The following is a 19,273-nucleotide window of genomic DNA, read 5'->3' on the forward strand; positions in this document are numbered from 1 at the left end:
TTGTAAATTATCTATATATGTTTTTAAATATATCACACAGATGCAACATCAATACAAATGTGAAGTTATTCTGTCTATTTTACTAACGAAATACAATGCAGATGCTATGGCACTAAAATACGTTGTCATCTAACTAGCATTTACACATTTATAGAATATCAACATGGCCTCCCAATTCAGTGGAGCACTTCAGCTAACTGACTTAGACGATTTCATAACCCCATCACAGGTTGTTGACAGTCATATTTAGTTTGTAAAATATATGTGTATATGCGTGTTTAATATATTAATATCTTAACAATCGATAGAATGGAAGTTGGAGGCTTATGTCACCAGAAATCATGCTTTAGTGTTAGCCTATACCAGCTGATTACCATCAGACAACAACTTCGCTAAAGTTGCCAGTCGAACAATTTGGATAAGCCTGTTTCGTGGGAAAATCGAGAAATCTTTTCCAATGTTTTGGAGTAATCTAAATAACTAAAGTAACAAATATTTTCGATACTCTAAATTTTCAAAGATAAAAAAATATGATCCCAATTGTCTTTTTATTTGGAATTCCAAAAAGTGAAATGTTTTTGTTGGCATTAAGTTCATTGTGTTGGTCAATTTAGTCGAGAAAATACATGAAATATCTGTTAAAGAGCATGATTTCTTATGTTAACAGTGCCTAGTTTACTTATCTACATTTTCGACTTCTGTCAGAGAAAGCTCTGTTGTCATGAGGTTTTTGTCATGACCAGAGATTACATATGTAATGTATCTAGGAGCTTGCAGGGGATGTAGCTAAACATGATAAAAAAAATTATGTGGTAGGCCTAATGTGCTACTTTGAAGTTTGATCGATGAATATTTGAAACTCTATTGAACTGAGGTAATTGGTTGAAAGAGTGTCACATTTTGTATTTTTTTTGTTTTCACTCTTAAAGGGGCACTGATCTAACGCAATTCCCTGGGACTGGTTGTTGCCTTTGTTATTGTTTTTCCCCAGTGAATACCCGGATGTATAGCAGAAATCTAGACTAGTTCGCGACCTCTGCTGCGCCATTCGTAAGCGCATTAGTCACTTTATGGGTAGTAATAAGGGCGTATGGTCACATTGATCAACAAAATGAAATACAGTTTTCGAGATAATAAGGAAATGTAGGTATCTTTGTGAGTATCATCGGTAATGGTGACGAAGTTTTGATAAGTCACTTGCTTGGTAATTTTGCGATTTTCGTTTACACTATTTTGACTTGCAACACAAAGTAAATATTTCACCTGAGCATATGCTATTTTTATAGTGTGTATTTTTTTTACTGTCAAATGTGTAACAAATTTATTAAACGTCTAAATATTCAGTTATTTTACAAAGTGACGGAAAGACATTTCCATCTGTATTATTATGACAACGAATTCCAAACATTTTGATGTTTAATGTCATCACCAAGAGACTGAAAATGTAACGTTGAAAAGTACATTTCTAAGTTGTTTGGCTTTTAATCCTACATAATAATCTGTTGTGATGTTTGTAGGCCCTTTTGATCGTCTTGATCAATCTGGACAGATTTTTTAGTCAAAATGACTGAAATATTTACACATTTTATAAATTGCCTGAGAGAATCACATTTTACAAATTGACGGTAATATATACACGCTTACAAAGGAAAAGACCTGTGACAACAACGTCTATCGCGCATTGAAGAATTTCCCAACCAAGACGTAGAGAAACAAGAAAGAATCGGTTCAAATGAAGGAAAACAAAATGCAGATATTATAACCCGTGTTCGTTTCTCAACTGATCGCTTGGATTGTTTCAGGTGTTTTACATAGGTATCAAGTCTCAATGGTCGGCTGAGAAAGCCCACGTGACAACTATTTTCATAGCGTCCACGGTTCCTAAAAATTCCATTGAGTGATAGATAACAATGATCAATCAATCAACGTATTATCAGTTAACCCTTTGAACAAAGTATGTTGTTTTTACATCGGCACTTCGCGCCATGATATGAGTGTATTCCCTTTGTTTTAGTAAACCTAGACATGTAAACACTCACTCTTGACATATCCACTGTGCAAGATAACAGTGATTAATCAATCAACATATTTTCTGTTAATCGTTTGATGACTAGGAACGATCCGTTGATTTACAAAAAAAAGTAAATCAACTGATCATTCATCTCTTGCTGGGCTGCCACGTGCATATTACATAACACACATTTCACCTCACTTCAAACCTGGATTTAGATTGAATAATTACCCCAGACACAATAAATGCCAAATGGGAACCTTTGTCAGGTAATATAAGTGGTGCTACCACTAACTGTACCTGTAATAAATTCATTAACTGAGCATCAAGTGAATGACAACAAATACACAAGTGTAGGGTTATACGAGAAAACGTGGATGACAACAAGGGAGTAGTAATCGTATTATCGACGCAAGCCGAAATCCGAAAAAGGTTTCACTGCATGGATATTTTTTTTAGTATTAAACTATAACCATCTGGGGTATTTCCAAATGACGACATCCGATGAGCTCCCTTGTTTTTTTTGTCTGTTTGTTTAGGCTGCGTAAAACAAATATTGCCTCCAGCCTCCAAGTTTATTTAGCTGTCCTTGCAGACGGTACCCCAGTCTCTGGTCACGCTCAGTTGCGTTGCGTATCATCCGGGTACTCACGGGGGGAAAACAATAACAAAGGCAACAACCAGTCCGTTAGATCAGTGCCCCTTTAACATGTCTAATGAGTCAAATTCATTGTCTGTTTCAGGAATGCATAAAGCCAGTCAAAGTGGAAAGAAAAGTAGGCAAAGTTGGGAAAATAAGGATAGGTGATGATGGAAGTTATTCATCAATCACTGACGTAAGTATTACTGACTTTCATAGAAAACATAACAGTCTGTGCCATACTTTTTCAGTTTGATAGGCAGAACATGTCTTTTTACATCATTTTCAGTACATTGAAGTGTAAGTGTATGGTCAGTTATTAGCTGGTAAGACAGAAAGAAACTTGACTTGTCACTTTGGACTAGTGGCTCTAGTCGTAGGCTGCCATAAGATTATTTGAAAGAGCTGCAAGTCTAAGTTTTAAAAGGGAAGCAACACTCCAAATTTGAAAGTCTTGAAATATGGATGGGTATTTTCTTTGTGGATTCAAAATCTATGTTTTCGGTAACTCTGCTGATCATTCCTCTCTTGCTGCGGTGCCACATGCATATTACATAAACTGTAATACATTTATCACATCAGACCTGGATATATAACCCAATCGTAGATTAAATAATTATCCCAGACACAATGCGAACAACTGAGTGCTTTATTACCTTGACACCCTCATAGGCAGTGGTGAACGTTATTTAAATATTTTTGCAGACTTTGTTAGGTAATCTGAGTAGTTCTACCACTAATTATACCTGTAATAAAGTCATTAACTGAGCATCAAGTGAATGACAATAAATACACAGGTGGAGAATTATACCATTAAATATGGATGACAAGAAGGGAATGGTAAATGTTATATTATATGCAATTTGCCTGAAAAATAAGGGTCGTTACTGTTGTCTTTGAACTGAATTTCATTGTTGCAAAAATAATATGTACACATATTTTCTGTATACCAAACTACATAGTTGTACATAGACATTTACACACGTAAATAAATTTGCAAGGTGAAAGGTTATCAGCGTTAGAAATTGGGACTAGTCCTGTAGTCCTTACCAAACTGCCCAATAGTAAAGGTATCCTAAGGACTAGTAGAAATTGGCCCGTTTTAAGGGTTTTGCTATATGTTATCATTATAAGGACTAGTGGACAAAAACTGTTAGTTTCTAACCCTGGTTATAGTAAATCATCATCCACTCAAGTGCGAGTATTCAAGGGGATTTATCTTCGATGTCAGCAAGGTTTTCCAGTTGGTCCCTCACTGGTCAGAAACTCAGTTTGTTGGGTCGCTGATGTTAATTGGCTTCTGGAGATTACACAGGCTAATTAAACTGGTGCTGGCTGGACGACTGAAAGTTTTAGTGTTGTTACCCTTTAAATAGCATCCTTCATGCAGGGATTTTCAATGCATAGAACAATCCCTGACCATGGTAAATTGTGTGCGTGTGTTTTACATATTTATAGTTCAATTATCATGTGCATGTAAATAAAATGTTTAGGACATTATTTAGGTTTGGCAATGTTTGTAAAGTAGCTAGTATGGTTAATAGATTCAATTATCAAAAGTAAAAAATAACCTTATTCATTCCACATTTTCATTTCAAGGATGGTGTAGAAATGAAACTGGAGAAAGCGAAGATAACCCTCAATGATTGTCTTGCCTGCAGTGGCTGCATCACTTCTGCAGAAAGTGTTCTGATCACACAACAGAGCCAAGAAGAGCTTTTCCGTATACTTCAGCAGAACAACACACTACAGGAACAGGTAAGTTTCAGCAGAAATGTTGGAACATCATATTTGACTCAGATCAGCATTCAATAGTGTTGACTCACAATTCATTTTAGACTGCCTGCATGGTCAACTGGTAGAGCGTCCACCTTGAAAGCGTAATGTCAAGGGTTCAATCATACTTAAAGACGTTAAAAGATGGTGCTTGTTGTAACCCTGCCTGCCGCTCAGCATTAAGGTACTAAAACAAGGACTGGTTGGCTCAGAGTCAGTATACTGTGTCTGAGTGGGGTATTCATGTTAAACTGCAGTATGGTAGCTCAGTGGGCTAGCACTATGAAATCGGTATCGACTAGTACAAGCAGACACACACACATGCATGCACGTCGCTAGCAAACATAAGCACACAAATCTTGAACACGATGTTAAACCCCATTTTACGCAGCTATTTCTACATAACAGCTATATTGTTCAGGAATAAAGCGATAAATCTTCTATTGTAAACTGATCATGTTAAGGTGCAACTTATTTTTTGGCTGAATCTGTTTAAGGAGTAACAGTACCAATTTATTGGCAATTTAATTGCAATAGCAATAAACATGTAACCATTTCTTCCTCAGGGCAAGGTCGAAGATGTGAAGACCATTGTTGTGTCCGTGTGCCCCCAGGCCAGAGCATCCTTGGCAGCTAGATACAAGCTAAATATGCAGGAAACTGCTGTAAAACTCACAGGTTTCTTCAAAGGCATAGGTACATATTGCATGGTATATTAATGTATATAAATTTTGATGATGTAAATGAACAGTAGATTACGGTTCAATATAAGATGTGTTAGAGCACCATGTCTTTGCATGTATCCTACTCAAAGTCACATAAATGTGCTTCCTCATCAGATTTCAATATGGCCAACACAGTAGCCATCTTGGACCATTACTTAGTTGGTTGTGGGTGATGGGGTAGTCTTGTGGTTAAAGCATTTGCTCATCATGGGTGTTTAATATGTGAAGCCCATATTTTATGTCTCCAACCAAGAAATATTGCTAAAAACAGTGTAAAACCATACTTTTATTCACTCACTCACTTAGCTGGTTATGCAAATGTGTATAACTTGTATTTGGGGTCGGTTGGGTAGCCTGGTGGTTAAAGCGTTCGCTTGTCACACCAAAGACCTGGGTTCAATTCCCAACATGGGTACAATGTGTGAAGCCCATTTCTGGTGTCCCCTGCCATGATATTGCTGGAATATTGCTAAAAGCAGCGTAAAACCATACTCACTCACTCACTATAAGTTGTATTTTGTAGGTCTGAGCATTAATGTAACATGTTTTTCAGTATTTTGGTACCATTTTGACCTTTGAAATGTTTGTTCTTTTAACATGGTTAAGTCTAGGAATTTCAGCAGATTTCTGAATTGGTACAAAGAGGTATGACAGTTTACATTACGTACAAGGAATACAAATATTATGTAAAGTTAAACATTTCACATCATCCATCCAGAGTAACAAAGCAAATAATGGCTTGCTAATTTTATACATTGAGATGATATGTCTGGTTATTTGTCAGGTGTTCACCATGTGTTTGATACCTCCTTCTCACGGAACTTCAGCCTGATTGAAAGCTGCCATGAGTTTATAAGACGGTACAAGGAGTCTGAACTGAACAAGAAGGCAGTCCCGATGTTAGCATCTGCATGTCCTGGTGAGAAGGTTTTAGAGGGACCCCAGTAAAGATTGATTCATTTGCTGTGTATCATCATGATAATAGGGGCACGGGTCTAAGGCACCGCAATTTGCTGTGCAGAGTTGCATCCCTTAGTCATGACAGAAACCTATCATCGTGGGTTCAAATCCCGGTTTGCCCCAGCTATGTTTCTAGGTTTGTCAGCACCATGCCTGTGCCCGTGGTAAATGTCTAAGACCTGCATCACTTAGGGCTTTCCTTACACATAAAGTTGACACACCTTGATATAAATGGAATACTGTTCAAGGTGGTGCTAAACCCAACTCACTCATCATGCTCATTATGTTAACTTGATTTACGACACATGTATTTTACTGAAACATTTATTGATTTATTGAATATAAATAGATAAAAAAGTTCCATATTTTAGTGACAACTTAAGGGACGATCTCTTGGTGTAACAGCTTCTGTAGTGATTAGATAGCCTTGATCAAGTTCCTGAGCCTTCTCTACATACTTCAGGTTGTATTGTAATTTGTACTGCAATCAGTGACAGAAGCTTAATAAGGGACTGCTTGTAGCTGTACATAGACTGTTGTACTGCATTTAGTAATACTGCTAAAGCATGAGGTGAAGAAAAAAGCCATTTCTTTAAATTTATGTCAAGACTTTCTCGCACGCAATTGCATCCCTCAGGCATGCCAGAAATATCTGATCATGGGTTCGAATTACAGATTCACCCTGATTTTGCTTCTTACTTTGTCAGCACCATACCCGTGCTCGTGGGTTTCACCAAAGAAGAATGTCTAAGACCTGCATCACTTTAGTTTTGTTTGTTTGTTTGTTGTTTAACATCGCACTCAGCAATAATCCAGCTATATGATGGCGGTCTGTAAATTAATCGAGTCTAGACAAGACAATCCAGTGATTGACATCATGAGCATCGACCCATGCAATTGAGATCGATGACATGCATCAGCCAAGGTAGCGAGCCTGACCACCTGATCCAGTTAGTCGCCTTTTACGGGAAGCATGGGTTGCATCACTTTAGTCTTTCCTCACACATGAAGCTGACATGCCATGACGTAACTGGCAACTGTTCAAAGCGGCGTTAACCCAAACTCACTCTTTTTAATTGTAGGCTGGATCTGTTATGCTGAGAAGACACATGGCTCCTACATCCTTCCATACATCAGCTCCACCAAGTCACCTCAACAGATCATGGGGTCACTGGTCAAAGACTACTTTGCCTCAATGCATAACTTGCGCCCAGACAAGATCTATCATGTGACGGTGATGCCATGTTTTGATAAGAAGCTGGAGGCATCCCGTTCTGACTTCTACAGTGACATGTATCAGACCCGCGACGTTGACTGTGTCATCACGTCAGGGGAGGTGGAGAAGATGCTGGAGAAGGAAGGAGTAGCACTGTCAGATGTAGAGGGCCAGCCGATCGATACACTGTAAGCCCCAGTTGCCCCACCAGACAATGGGGCCAAATTAATGATACAGATGTGAACCTTTCTTTCTTTATGCATTATATGGATTCTGAAAATTTCAAATCATTCAGAATACACATTAAAAAATAGCAACTGATTATAATTGATAATTAAACAAACTGATTGACCAAAGTTGAATGGTCAGAACAAACTGTTCATGACTAAGTTTGATTATCAAATCCCAATAATTTCTAACATGCGGTCACTTTTATGTCTTTTTCCCCAATTTGTTCATGGGTTTAAAATCTTTTTCAATGTAAACTTATGACTGAATTTCACTTGATATTTCAGTGGTGGTATTCACATGAAATTCATTATGTTGTCGTCCTTTTCCCCCAAAAGGATGCAGTGAATACTTCTGTAATGATTTAGCTTGATAACATTTCAACATGTACATGTTCAATATTTTTGTTTCACATGAACCAGTATCACATGTTTGCTGCCTTTGATACAGATGAGCATTCCAGTGTTTTACTTCTCAGGCTCAGCAACAGCCTGGGTGAGGAGCTGGCAAGTCATCGTGGAGGGGGTTCTGGGGGCTATCTGGAGATGGTTGTGAGGCACGCAGCCCGGGAACTTGGCAACGAGGAGCTCCAGCAAGTGGAGTACAAGGTGCTCAGGTAGGTGGAGTACAAGGTGTTCGGGTAGGTGGAGTACAAGGTGTTCGGGTAGGTGGGGTACAAGGTGTTCGGGTAGGTGGGGTACAAGGTGTTCGGGTAGGTGGAGTACAAGGTGTTCGGGTAGGTGGAGTACAAGGTGTTCGGGTAGGTGGAGTACAAGGTGTTCGGGTAGGTGGAGTACAAGGTGTTCGGGTAGGTGGGGTACAAGGTGTTCGGGTAGGTGGGGTACAAGGTGTTCGGGTAGGTGGAGTACAAGGTGTTCGGGTAGGTGGAGTACAAGGTGTTCGGGTAGGTGGGGTACAAGGTGTTCGGGTAGGTGGGGTACAGGGTGTTCGGGTAGGTGGGGTACAGGGTGTTCGGGTAGGTGGAGTACAAGGTGTTCGGATAGGTGGGGTACAAGGTGCTCAGGTAGGTTGAGTACAAGGTGTTCGGGTAGGTGGAGTACAAGGTGTTCGGGTAGGTGGAGTACAGGTTACACACAACCAAATGTTTTCCCATAGACTTCTATAGTAACGTTATGATTTTTTTTTAGATAACTAAGCATTCAACAGCTATTACCTGTATGTGTGTGCACAGTTTGGCCTTAGAGCAGCAATAAAAAAAATAAAAATGACTAGCTTAGTCAGCTCCTTTTCCGAGTACCGGAAGCTAAACACACCACCCCCAGTTTCGCACCAAATGTCACCTACTTGAAAATAGCTGTGGTCACATTCAGCATAAGTCATCATGTTGAAAAAGACAGTACTAAATATAGAAAAACATGGTCAGTTTTAATAACTGGATGGATGTTCATTTGAAAGACATAAAAATCTTACAGAATATGCTCAAATCACAGCCTGCAGATATCTCTCGATCTACACTGAAGGCTCCCTACAAAAACCGCACTGTCCAAACTGGTTTTGATTTGGTGTAGTAGAACCTACAAGGTGTTCGGGTAGGTGGAGTACAAGGTGTACGGGTAGGTGGGGTACAAGGTGTTCAGTTAGGTGGAGTACAAGGTGCTCAGGTAGGTGGAGTACAAGGTGTTCGGGTAGGTGGAGTACAAGGTGTTCGGGTAGGTGGGGTACAAGGTGTTCGGGTAGGTGGGGTACAAGGTGCTCAGGTAGGTGGAGTACAAGGTGTTCGGGTAGGTGGGGTACAAGGTGTTCGGGTAGGTGGGGTACAAGGTGTTCGGGTAGGTGGAGTACAAGGTGTTCGGGTAGGTGGGGTACAGGGTGTTCGGGTAGGTGGAGTACAAGGTGTTCGGGTAGGTGGAGTACAAGGTGTTCGGGTAGGTGGAGTACAAGGTGCTCAGGTAGGTGGGGTACAGGGTGTTCGGGTAGGTGGAGTACAAGGTGTTCGGGTAGGTGGGGTACAGGGTGTTCGGGTAGGTGGGGTACAGGGTGTTCGGGTAGGTGGAGTACAAGGTGTTCGGGTAGGTGGAGTACAAGGTGCTCAGGTAGGTGGGGTACAGGGTGTTCGGGTAGGTGGAGTACAAGGTGTTCGGGTAGGTGGGGTACAGGGTGTTCGGGTAGGTGGGGTACAAGGTGTTTGGGTAGGTGGAGTACAAGGTGTACGGCTAGGTGGAGTACAAGGTGTTCGGGTAGGTGGAGTACAAGGTGTTCGGGTAGGTGGGGTACAGGGTGTTCGGGTAGGTGGGGTACAGGGTGTTCGGGTAGGTGGGGTACAAGGTGTTTGGGTAGGTGGAGTACAAGGTGTACGGGTAGGTGGAGTACAAGGTGTTCGGGTAGGTGGGGTACAGGGTGTTCGGGTAGGTGGGGTACAGGGTGTTCGGGTAGGTGGGGTACAGGGTGTTCGGGTAGGTGGGGTACAAGGTGTTTGGGTAGGTGGAGTACAAGGTGTACGGCTAGGTGGAGTACAAGGTGTTCGGGTAGGTGGAGTACAAGGTGTTCGGGTAGGTGGGGTACAGGGTGTTCGGGTAGGTGGGGTACAGGGTGTTCGGGTAGGTGGGGTACAAGGTGTTTGGGTAGGTGGAGTACAAGGTGTACGGGTAGGTGGAGTACAAGGTGTTCGGGTAGGTGGGGTACAGGGTGTTCGGGTAGGTGGGGTACAAGGTGTTTGGGTAGGTGGAGTACAAGGTGTTCGGGTAGGTGGAGTACCAGGTGTTCGGGTAGGTGGAGTACCAGGTGTTCGGGTAGGAGGGGTACAAGGTGCTCAGGTAGGTGGGGTACAAGGTGTTCGGGTAGGTGGGGTACTATTCCCATGAACAATATCAACCTGGCAATTAATCGTGTACATGACCTTAGATCATCGTTTATGATCTCTGTATTTAACCGTATATTGTATTTTTCTTGCTCTCCTTTTAGGAATCAGGACTTTCAAGAAGTAGTGTTACAGGTACCAGACAAGCCACCACTGAAGATGGCCTTGGCATATGGGTTCAGGAACATTCAGAATATTGTACAGAAAGTGAAGAGAGGGAAATGTCCATATCATTTTGTGGAGATCATGGCATGTCCATCAGGGTGCACTAATGGTGGTGGACAGATCAAACAAGAGGGTGACAATGCCAAAGAAAGCCTAAACAAAGTCAATGAACTCTACAACTCAGAAAAGACTATTGATCCTTTCTGTGAGGAGAGTGTAAATAAGCTGTACACAGAATGGTTGGGCGGTAGGGACACTGAGAAAGCCAGACATACGTTACATACCAAGTATCATGAGGTGGAGAAAATGACGAATGCTTTGGCAATCAAATGGTGACATGACACAGGTTTTGATTCTGGGCATTTTAAGTCCTACCATCATATTCTTGTATGCCTAGTCTTTCATTTACATCAGTGCTGTCTAGGGCTGGGACAGGTAACTCGGGCATTCAGGTTGGCTGAGTCCTGAGTAGGACCCAGGTACACACAGGACTACCCGCACCATTGGTTAGTCACGTGATATATTGTTTCATGAAAATAACAATAAAACACTATGGTTATACTACGAGTTGCTTATCTTCAGATTCTTTCTGACTTTCATCCAAATCTTCAGTCAAGTTTAGTGTACATGTATGATGAGATCATTATATATGTGCATCTAAATAGTTTTAGCAAGGGCTGCAGTAAAACAGTTCCCAATCAGAATTTTCTTCCCAACTCTTGAGCCCTACAATTAGTACCCAGGTACGGTCAGATACCAGGGTACTAAGTTTGGACTTGTCGCAGCCCTAGTGCAGTCTGTCAAAACTTATAGGCACTGGGGTATCCTAGTAGCTTTTGTAAATGGTTGTTGTGTTACGATGAAGACTTGGGTTTATCTCATGGGTAGAAGTTGTGAAGTGGAGTCCAGGTGTTTATATAAATCAATATTGCTGCTGTCGTTTCATGGATCTGAAGCCAATTCACTCACTCACTCACATACCATCTCTACACACACTTGTTATTAATCAGAGTTATAGCTATTTATTGATGATTATGAAGTATGTATTTCATTGTGAAAATACAGTTTTTACTCAAATAAGTTTTCATATTGTTTTTCTCTGCATGCAACTTGTTCCTTAGTATATAAGTCACCTTATGAATGAGCTAATTTAACGTCCATGGCAAAGGTCAGATAAACCTTTATGGCTCTCTGCTGATCAGCGGAGTTTGTGCACGAAGCCTTTGAGAATGACAACCTTGTCCAAGGCAGATAAATATTAATAATGCTATATTATATTGGAGAGTGAAACTGTCACTCCAAAACAAAACAGAACTTAGACCACATTTCATGTTTATTGTCTCCATTTCATTTCACACACTTATAGTCCTGAATATATTGAATCCACTGTGAGCTGTGCTTAGGATAACTCCAGGCATTTGCGGGTGCCAGTGAATCTCCTTAATGTCCGTCTGACCTTGGTGAATGAACAACAACTGAGGGGGCACATCCGGCTCCCCCGGCTCCCCCGGCTCCCCCGGCTCTCCTCCTGTCGTCCCTGCAACTTCCTTGTCACGCTCCACACTCAAGTCCCACAACGACACCTGGTCATCCGACCCTGACGCAGCAAACACAGAACTGTCTTTTGGATGCCACTCGACTGACGTGATTGGTGCCGAATGGTGTTTGAATTTTGCAGCTGCTTTACTTTCCTGCATTGCAATGATGACACAATTATGTTCCTTTATGTAGTCAGAACCGACATGGATATCATAGATACATTTCAGACAAGATAGTATTATCAGGGTCCATCAAAACACTTATTTGTTGTTATGTCCTTGAAGTTCTCGCTAACGGGCAAATAAGAGATTTACTATGTGACCATACTAACAAATAAGGAAATGCAAATTAATAGCTACAAACTAGGCTTTCTTTGTTTAGTTACTGATCTTGCAAATACTCCTATGAAGCATCTTTACATTACAAAACAAGTATTATTGACAAAGGCAATAATTAACTGTCAGATCTTATTGATCAAAACACCTTTGAACATGACTTATTATCAACTCTATGATAAAACGTATTGTTGCTGCAACACTTAAAATGAAACCGTTGAATTGATAACAGACAGATGTATGATACAAGGATACAAACCTGAATCTGTCGAAGATCCCAGACCTTGATCATCCCATCATCTCCACCAGACGCAATGAAGGGCTCGTGCTGGTTCCAGTGGATCACATTGACGTCCCGATCATGGGCATCTGTAACTGTCATCATGCAAGCCTTTCCCGGAGCGGCCCGGGCGTCCCACACTCGGATTGTTCGATCAACAGAACAGGAGGCGAACACCTGGAAAACAATGCATGCAATGTCCATCAGATACAGTCAAACCCTGTCTGCTGAATCCCTCGTTTAAAGCCACACTCGGCAGCAGGTTGAACACAATCTGGACCAGACAAACTACAGTGTTTACAAATATATGTCTACAAAATCAAAATAAAAGATCTTAATGGAGCCCAGAACAATCCTTAATGTCAGGGACTATCGAAATCTGCAAAGCTCTTATTTGTTTAATTTTCTGTAATCCTGTCAATGTCAACTCTCATTTCTGTTTACATGTCACTGCTAGTCTTTTTTCTGACCACCTCCCTTGATGTCCCTCCTCTCTGCTTTTCTTTTGTTTTCCAGCTCTTTGTATATAAATGATGCAATTTCAAATTTTAGTGACTTTCCACTTCCAGTTTATGTATAAAATAACAGATATTTTCCTTTCAAGTACAATACAATAACTCTTTTCTGATTCTGACGGATCTTTATATTAAACTTAAAAAGTGCAGTCAGAATTGCTCTTTATATCTTACTGGATTCCATTGCAAATATATCTGTGAATGTTTAATGCAGGGACGCTTCCTCTTCACAAAGCCCAAACCCAATATATTGTTTAATCGGAAACTCACAGTTGGCATTCATTAAATTTAGACAAGGGAGAGAGGGTTCCAGAGGTGTCCGTGGGCGTCAACCACATCAGCTGTAAACACCAGTGGACAGTACAAGATTAACTGATTAAAAACAAGCCAGAATCCTGCTTGTGAGCCCTGCAGATTTGGACAGACCCTAGACCTGAGGCAATCTGAACTTGAGTAGGACTTTTTTTCTGAAATCTTTCTCTATGGTCTGGGAGACAGACAAATGATGCGGGGTACAAACACACATGATCAACCCAGTCACTAAGCCTGACCACCCCATCAGTTTAGTTGCCTTCGAGGACAAGGTTGACCTGGGAACCTATTCCAACCCACAATCCCATGGGGCAGCTAAAATCTTATTCTGTTGAAATTTCCAGTGAAGTCCAGAAAAATAACATGGGTGTGGAGTTATGTCCCTTTGTATATGTCAACGTGCTGAACTGTATTACTGTGTAACCATCCAGTATGCTGACTTTCTGGACTTTCACTGTATAGAAACATTAGCTGCAACGAACCGAACTCCCTGAGTAGTCATTATCAACCTTTGATAAGGTCCCCGTTGTATCAAACTTTAATGATGCATTTAGGACTTTAAGTAGCCATGTGTGAATATTGGACACAACAAAGAACTTATTGGTTTTCTCGATATTACATGATCGTATGATATTTTGCAGGTCTCTTATTTACAAAACATTCATAAAAACAAATTTATAACAGCCCATGTTCATAAATAGCCTGTGCTTAGGCTCTGTGTAACACAATCAGGACAGTACAATGATTACTGCAATGAACTGTTTTGTGAGATACAATTAATCAAAATGTTTACAGCTTAAAGTGATAGTTATCAGTATTGTGAACAATGAAATGATTTTTATACTCCATTTGGGTTATTGAGCATCACTCTGTGCTAACAGTGCTTGTTCATGAAAGGTATTTGATCGTGTCTATTTTTACAAGATGATAGTTCCAGGCCTATACATGGACATTAAATAGCCACAAGTAATCCTCACATTATCTTCATTAGGTGACCACTGCACATCCTCAACAGATGCTGTATGGCCAATGAATGGTCGCTGGTCAACCAACCATTTCCCATCTTCCTGCGGGGTCCATAAGTGGATGTGTTTGTGACAGTCACCACTCAGCAAGCGACCTGTAATAAAGTGACGAAGTTAACAACAATAAGATTGAGGTGGTGTGTCATTGTGACAGAATAGTATTTGTTTTATCGCAGTATATCCGCTTAAAATATGGAGGGAAAGCCCAAGTAATACCAGTCAAGCGTTTTTGTTGTTTGACGCTAATGATGGTCACCTGTAAAAAATTAAGTCTGGGCCAGACAAATCAGTGATTGATATGCACAATGTCCCACACCATTTAGTACTCAGTGGGGCACGTCACCAAGCCTGATCAACCTATCCAATCAGTTGCTAGGACCTATTCCGGAAAGGCCAAAAGTTTGAAAAAGTGAATTAAATTATTAAACCATAAGAGGGAAGTAGTGAGTAATAGTTATAGTTATTACAGTAATTAAATAGTATTACATTGCATCACTGCTTGCTATCTGAAAATATGGTATATCAGTTTATCATTAATAAAAATTGCAAATACAACTACAATGTAATAAAGATCTCCCATTTCATTGGACAAATGTTTGAACTAAAGTTTCCCGTCAGCAGGATTAGAAATGAACCTTAGGCCCAAAAAAGAAATGTGTGTTTCCTATTTCAGACAATCCTAGGGGATTGGGGACATATATAGGGGACATAGGTTGTTTGAGGGGTTTGTTTATTCACTTTTGCCTATCTTTCAAAAAAAGCTAACTTTCAAATGTCAGTAAAAGACTACTTTCAAATGAAGATAATGGCTTGCTTATCTACACCAAATTTACACTTATGGCATAAAATATGGTCAAAACAGGGATGCTTATAAAAGATATGGTGCTACAAAAACATAAGAAAAAAGGTTTATGTTTGGGGGCTCCAGATCAGCGTTACCTGTGATTGTTGGAGACCAGTCGAGAGCAAAGCCTTCTGTTTGGTGACCAGTGAATGTGAAGAGGGGAGGTGGAGATTCTTGATTCCTTGTGTATGTTGCCATAACACCTGGATCATTCACCGCATTTAGTGGCCGACTCAAGTCCCAGATATGAACTTTACCAGTCTCTGACCAAGACGCTGCAATTGACTTCTGTCCAATATTGGTTGACTTAAAAAAATAAAAATGAAGCTACAGTAAAATTCAATCTCATTAAAATCAGATCTAAGTTCTCGATGCTGCTAAACAAAGTTCTGAGGACATCACATTAAGGGTCACGTCAGAACAAACTTTGACCGACCAATGAAATGACTAACAAGAAGTCGACATCAGCAAATTTAGAAAGCAGCTTTCTCGAGCTTTACGGCACTCGTTTCAAACTGGCGACTTTCATTTCAGACTATGCTTGAAAAATACACTGACACAGTTTTCGATAAAAATTATGTTAACTGAATAAACAAACATTCCTGTATGTCTGAAATATGGTTGAGATGGTATATCAGTGCTTTCCACATACTGTGCAATTCCTCCTGTGTTCAAATGTTTATCCAACGGAAGCAATAGATAGACGAGAATTTTGACAGAATCAGTCGTACTGGCCGTAACTGTCGTTCGGAATACCCCATGTTAACGTTTTCATGGTTGCATGATTAGAACACATTCCGACTGTCGCTTTCATGATCTGGTAAGCGACGCTTTGATTTGTGGGATGATAGGTCGTTCTGACGTGACCCATAATGGGATGTCCTCAGATCTTTGTTTAGCGATAGCGAGAACTAAGATCTGATTTTAATGAGATTACAGTAAAATTTGGATGACTCTTGTGCATTCTATAATACATTGGACAATCAAGGGTGTGTTAGTGTTTAATCAAAAACACATTTTGCAGTTATCAACTATGAAATTTAACAAGAAAGGTGAACTATTTCTTGGTAATGATATGCAAAAAACACAGGATATGTAAGAAAACAAATATTGATCTGGAACCATAAGTACATAACAGCATAACAATTCTGAGAATACAGTCATTGTTTCATAAACACAACTGTCCTCAAATACTTACCCGTATTCTGTTAACATTGCCACTGTGTTTCATTAGTACTGTCTCCAGCTCTGGTGTTTCTCCATCTTCCTCATCCTTCTCATCATCACTTTCTTCATCCTCTTCCTCTTCCTTTTCTTTCTGCGTTTTATGTAAATTACCCATCTTCATCACGATCACATGATTTGTGTGGCCTCTCTCTGACTGGGTCCCAGCAACACAGTAGCAAGTTAGAGGAAACGTTTCTCTGTCATCACCCAAGTCATCCCGCAAAATATCAAAACTTAAGCATGGTGCACCTGTAAACATACAGGAATCAAGAAACATTAAAAGTCATTAAAGTCATCACTCTTTCTTGATTGTCTTGTGAGTCTTTTCTAGAAGTGTCTTCACCATATCAACTACATTCAGTGACATAAACTGGGTCTGCATAAATAGTTGTGGCAAATAATATGAATGTCAAATCACAATATTGAAATAATATGTTTTCAGGCATGATAGCGTACGTTTAATGAGTTAGAGCAAGCTCTATTTTTGCTGCCTCTATTTTTCATTTGGGTTTTGATGAAAATAGAGTCATGACTGAATCAATATTTACACCATAATGTATTGGCTAAGATATTTAATGGGTACTGAATTTAACGAGTTTCTCTTGAAACATAGGGCCAATAACACGATTCATAAAACTGCAGGCACATATAAATATTACTAAAGGGATATAATTACCCATTTTCAAGACCTAATAATGGAAAATAAAATAGCCTATTTAGCCCGTGAACAAAAAATATCATTTTAATGTCATAGTGATATGAACCACCACAGAACATACAATCGACACGTGTTCCAAAGCGTGACCTTCATCCTACTGTACTGCGTGAGTCATGTAGGTTTTAACAGAGTTTTATTATGCACCTAATTTTGACCATAGCCTATAGCATGGATTTAAATGTAGTGATGTTGTGTGTTCGTGATCATATAATAAGGACTTAATTTTGATAGAACATGTTTTTTGGTTTATTCAATCAGTCTTCATATTTTTGTAACATTATTAAATACAAAAATAAGATATGACACATTTGGGCTGTTGTCGAAACGCCCTCATGTCATAACAGCCTCAAAGTCAAACGGCCACCAAAAAGTCAAAACAACCACAACAAAACAGTCATAACGGCCACACATAAAAAGTTAAAATACTACATGAATTTAATAATTAATGAATATCAAATGTGAGCTGGATGTGTACAGTATACATGTTAGATGTTATTATTACAATGTAATCTCTACCAGTAGAGGTTACATATTGCTTTAACCAATCTCATCAAATTACTTTTTATCTCTGTACTGACCAGTGTACCAATCTAGCTGTTGTGAAAATTCGAAATAAACTTTATCCTAATGATCAATCATTCAATCTTTATTCCGGGGGAGTGGGGTAGCCTGGTATTGGAAGCATTCGCTCGTCATGCCAAAGGCCCGGGTTCGATTCCCAACATTGGTACAATATGTGAAGCCTATTTCTGGTGTTTCCCGCCGTGATATTGCTTGAATATTGCTAAAAGCAGCATAAAACCATACTCATTCCCTCAATCAATAACTTTATTCCAAAACAGCACTCACAGTGGTACATGGCATGTAACAGATGATAGGGACACAGGCAGTTCTTAATTTTCATCATGTCAGGTTCATCCATTGACCAGCCCCTTGGATGAAAGTGTTTTATCACATGATAGTATTGTTGAATAAACTGGTTTCAGAGCTGACTTTCTACTGGAGAGAAGCCAGGGTTTACTCAAGGTTAGAAATTGGCACCAGTCCTGTATTCCTGGCCAAACTGCCCAATAGTAAAGGTATCATAAGGACGAGTAGAAATTTGCCATTTTTAAGGGATTTGCTATATGTTATCATTATAAGGACTAGTGGACTGAAACTGTTAGTTTCTACCGCTGGAACTTTACTGCATGCAGTACTTGTTTATCCAAACAAAACTTTGTCCACAATTATTAGATATATCAAGAATAAAATTTATCCACCAATGACTTTGAACGATATGGATTTTTTAGACGTTTTAGGTTATTATCATTGGTATTCGATATAATTTTATTCCAAGATGCAATGACAATAGAAATTGGCAATAAGGAAACCTTTCATTGTTTTTATTTGTATCACTCCATTCGTGATACGTATACAAATTATGCGACACATTAATTGTCTGTCGTCTATATTTTTACCTGTGGTTGTTTCGACATTTATAATTTTATTGATGGCCGTTGTAACTTTATTAGGTGGCCGTTTTGACTTTACCTTTTGAGACCCTCTTGACATGAGGCCGTTTTGACCTGCTCCCCAACAACTTTAAACGAAACATATACCAAGACGATGTAGAAATCAGGTGGTAATAACTAAAGGCTACATTGTATCCACGATATATTTTAATGACATATCATGATTGTCACTGACATACCAGTTTGAGCTTGGTGGTACATAACGTATGCCGATTCATCGCAGACTAATTCTTCGTCATCGTCCATTTCCTCGCCCGGAAGATAAACTTTTGGTTCACCGTCCCCTCCTTCGTCTTCTTGCATATCATCGTCATTTTCTTCTCGTACCTCTTCTTCCCCTTCCATGTTTACATCGTCCTCGTTATCCGACGCCATTGTGGAACATGTGCTTGTTAATCGACCTTCACCTTTTTGAGCGACCCTCA

General features: G+C 39.8%; 2 protein-coding genes across 2 annotated transcripts; one reads left to right on the forward strand and one right to left on the reverse strand.

The window, feature by feature from the left end:
• Nucleotides 1–125: 125 nt before the first annotated feature.
• LOC124139287 (cytosolic Fe-S cluster assembly factor narfl-like) lies at nucleotides 126–11,627 on the forward strand. Its single transcript, XM_046506244.2, has 8 exons — nucleotides 126–229; nucleotides 2,755–2,847; nucleotides 4,251–4,409; nucleotides 4,994–5,123; nucleotides 5,937–6,071; nucleotides 7,195–7,516; nucleotides 8,035–8,172; nucleotides 10,479–11,627. The coding sequence occupies exons 1-8, from the start codon at nucleotides 164–166 to the stop codon at nucleotides 10,873–10,875; spliced, it is 1,440 nt and encodes a 479-aa protein (XP_046362200.1). The 5' UTR covers nucleotides 126–163; the 3' UTR covers nucleotides 10,876–11,627.
• Nucleotides 11,628–11,854: 227 nt separating this feature from the next.
• LOC124139280 (glutamate-rich WD repeat-containing protein 1-like) lies at nucleotides 11,855–19,269 on the reverse strand. Its single transcript, XM_046506229.2, has 6 exons — nucleotides 19,028–19,269; nucleotides 16,588–16,865; nucleotides 15,485–15,695; nucleotides 14,498–14,640; nucleotides 12,673–12,870; nucleotides 11,855–12,230 (listed from the first exon to the last, which is right to left on the reverse strand). Exons 1-6 carry the CDS (start codon nucleotides 19,221–19,223, stop codon nucleotides 11,892–11,894), a joined length of 1,365 nt encoding a protein of 454 aa, XP_046362185.2. The 5' UTR covers nucleotides 19,224–19,269; the 3' UTR covers nucleotides 11,855–11,891.
• Between the last annotated feature and the right edge of the window lie 4 nt (nucleotides 19,270–19,273).

This window comes from Haliotis rufescens, unplaced genomic scaffold, assembly GCF_023055435.1.
Source record: "Haliotis rufescens isolate VD_foot unplaced genomic scaffold, xgHalRufe1.0.p SCAF_28, whole genome shotgun sequence".
In the NCBI taxonomy this organism is placed as follows: domain Eukaryota; kingdom Metazoa; phylum Mollusca; class Gastropoda; order Lepetellida; family Haliotidae; genus Haliotis; species Haliotis rufescens.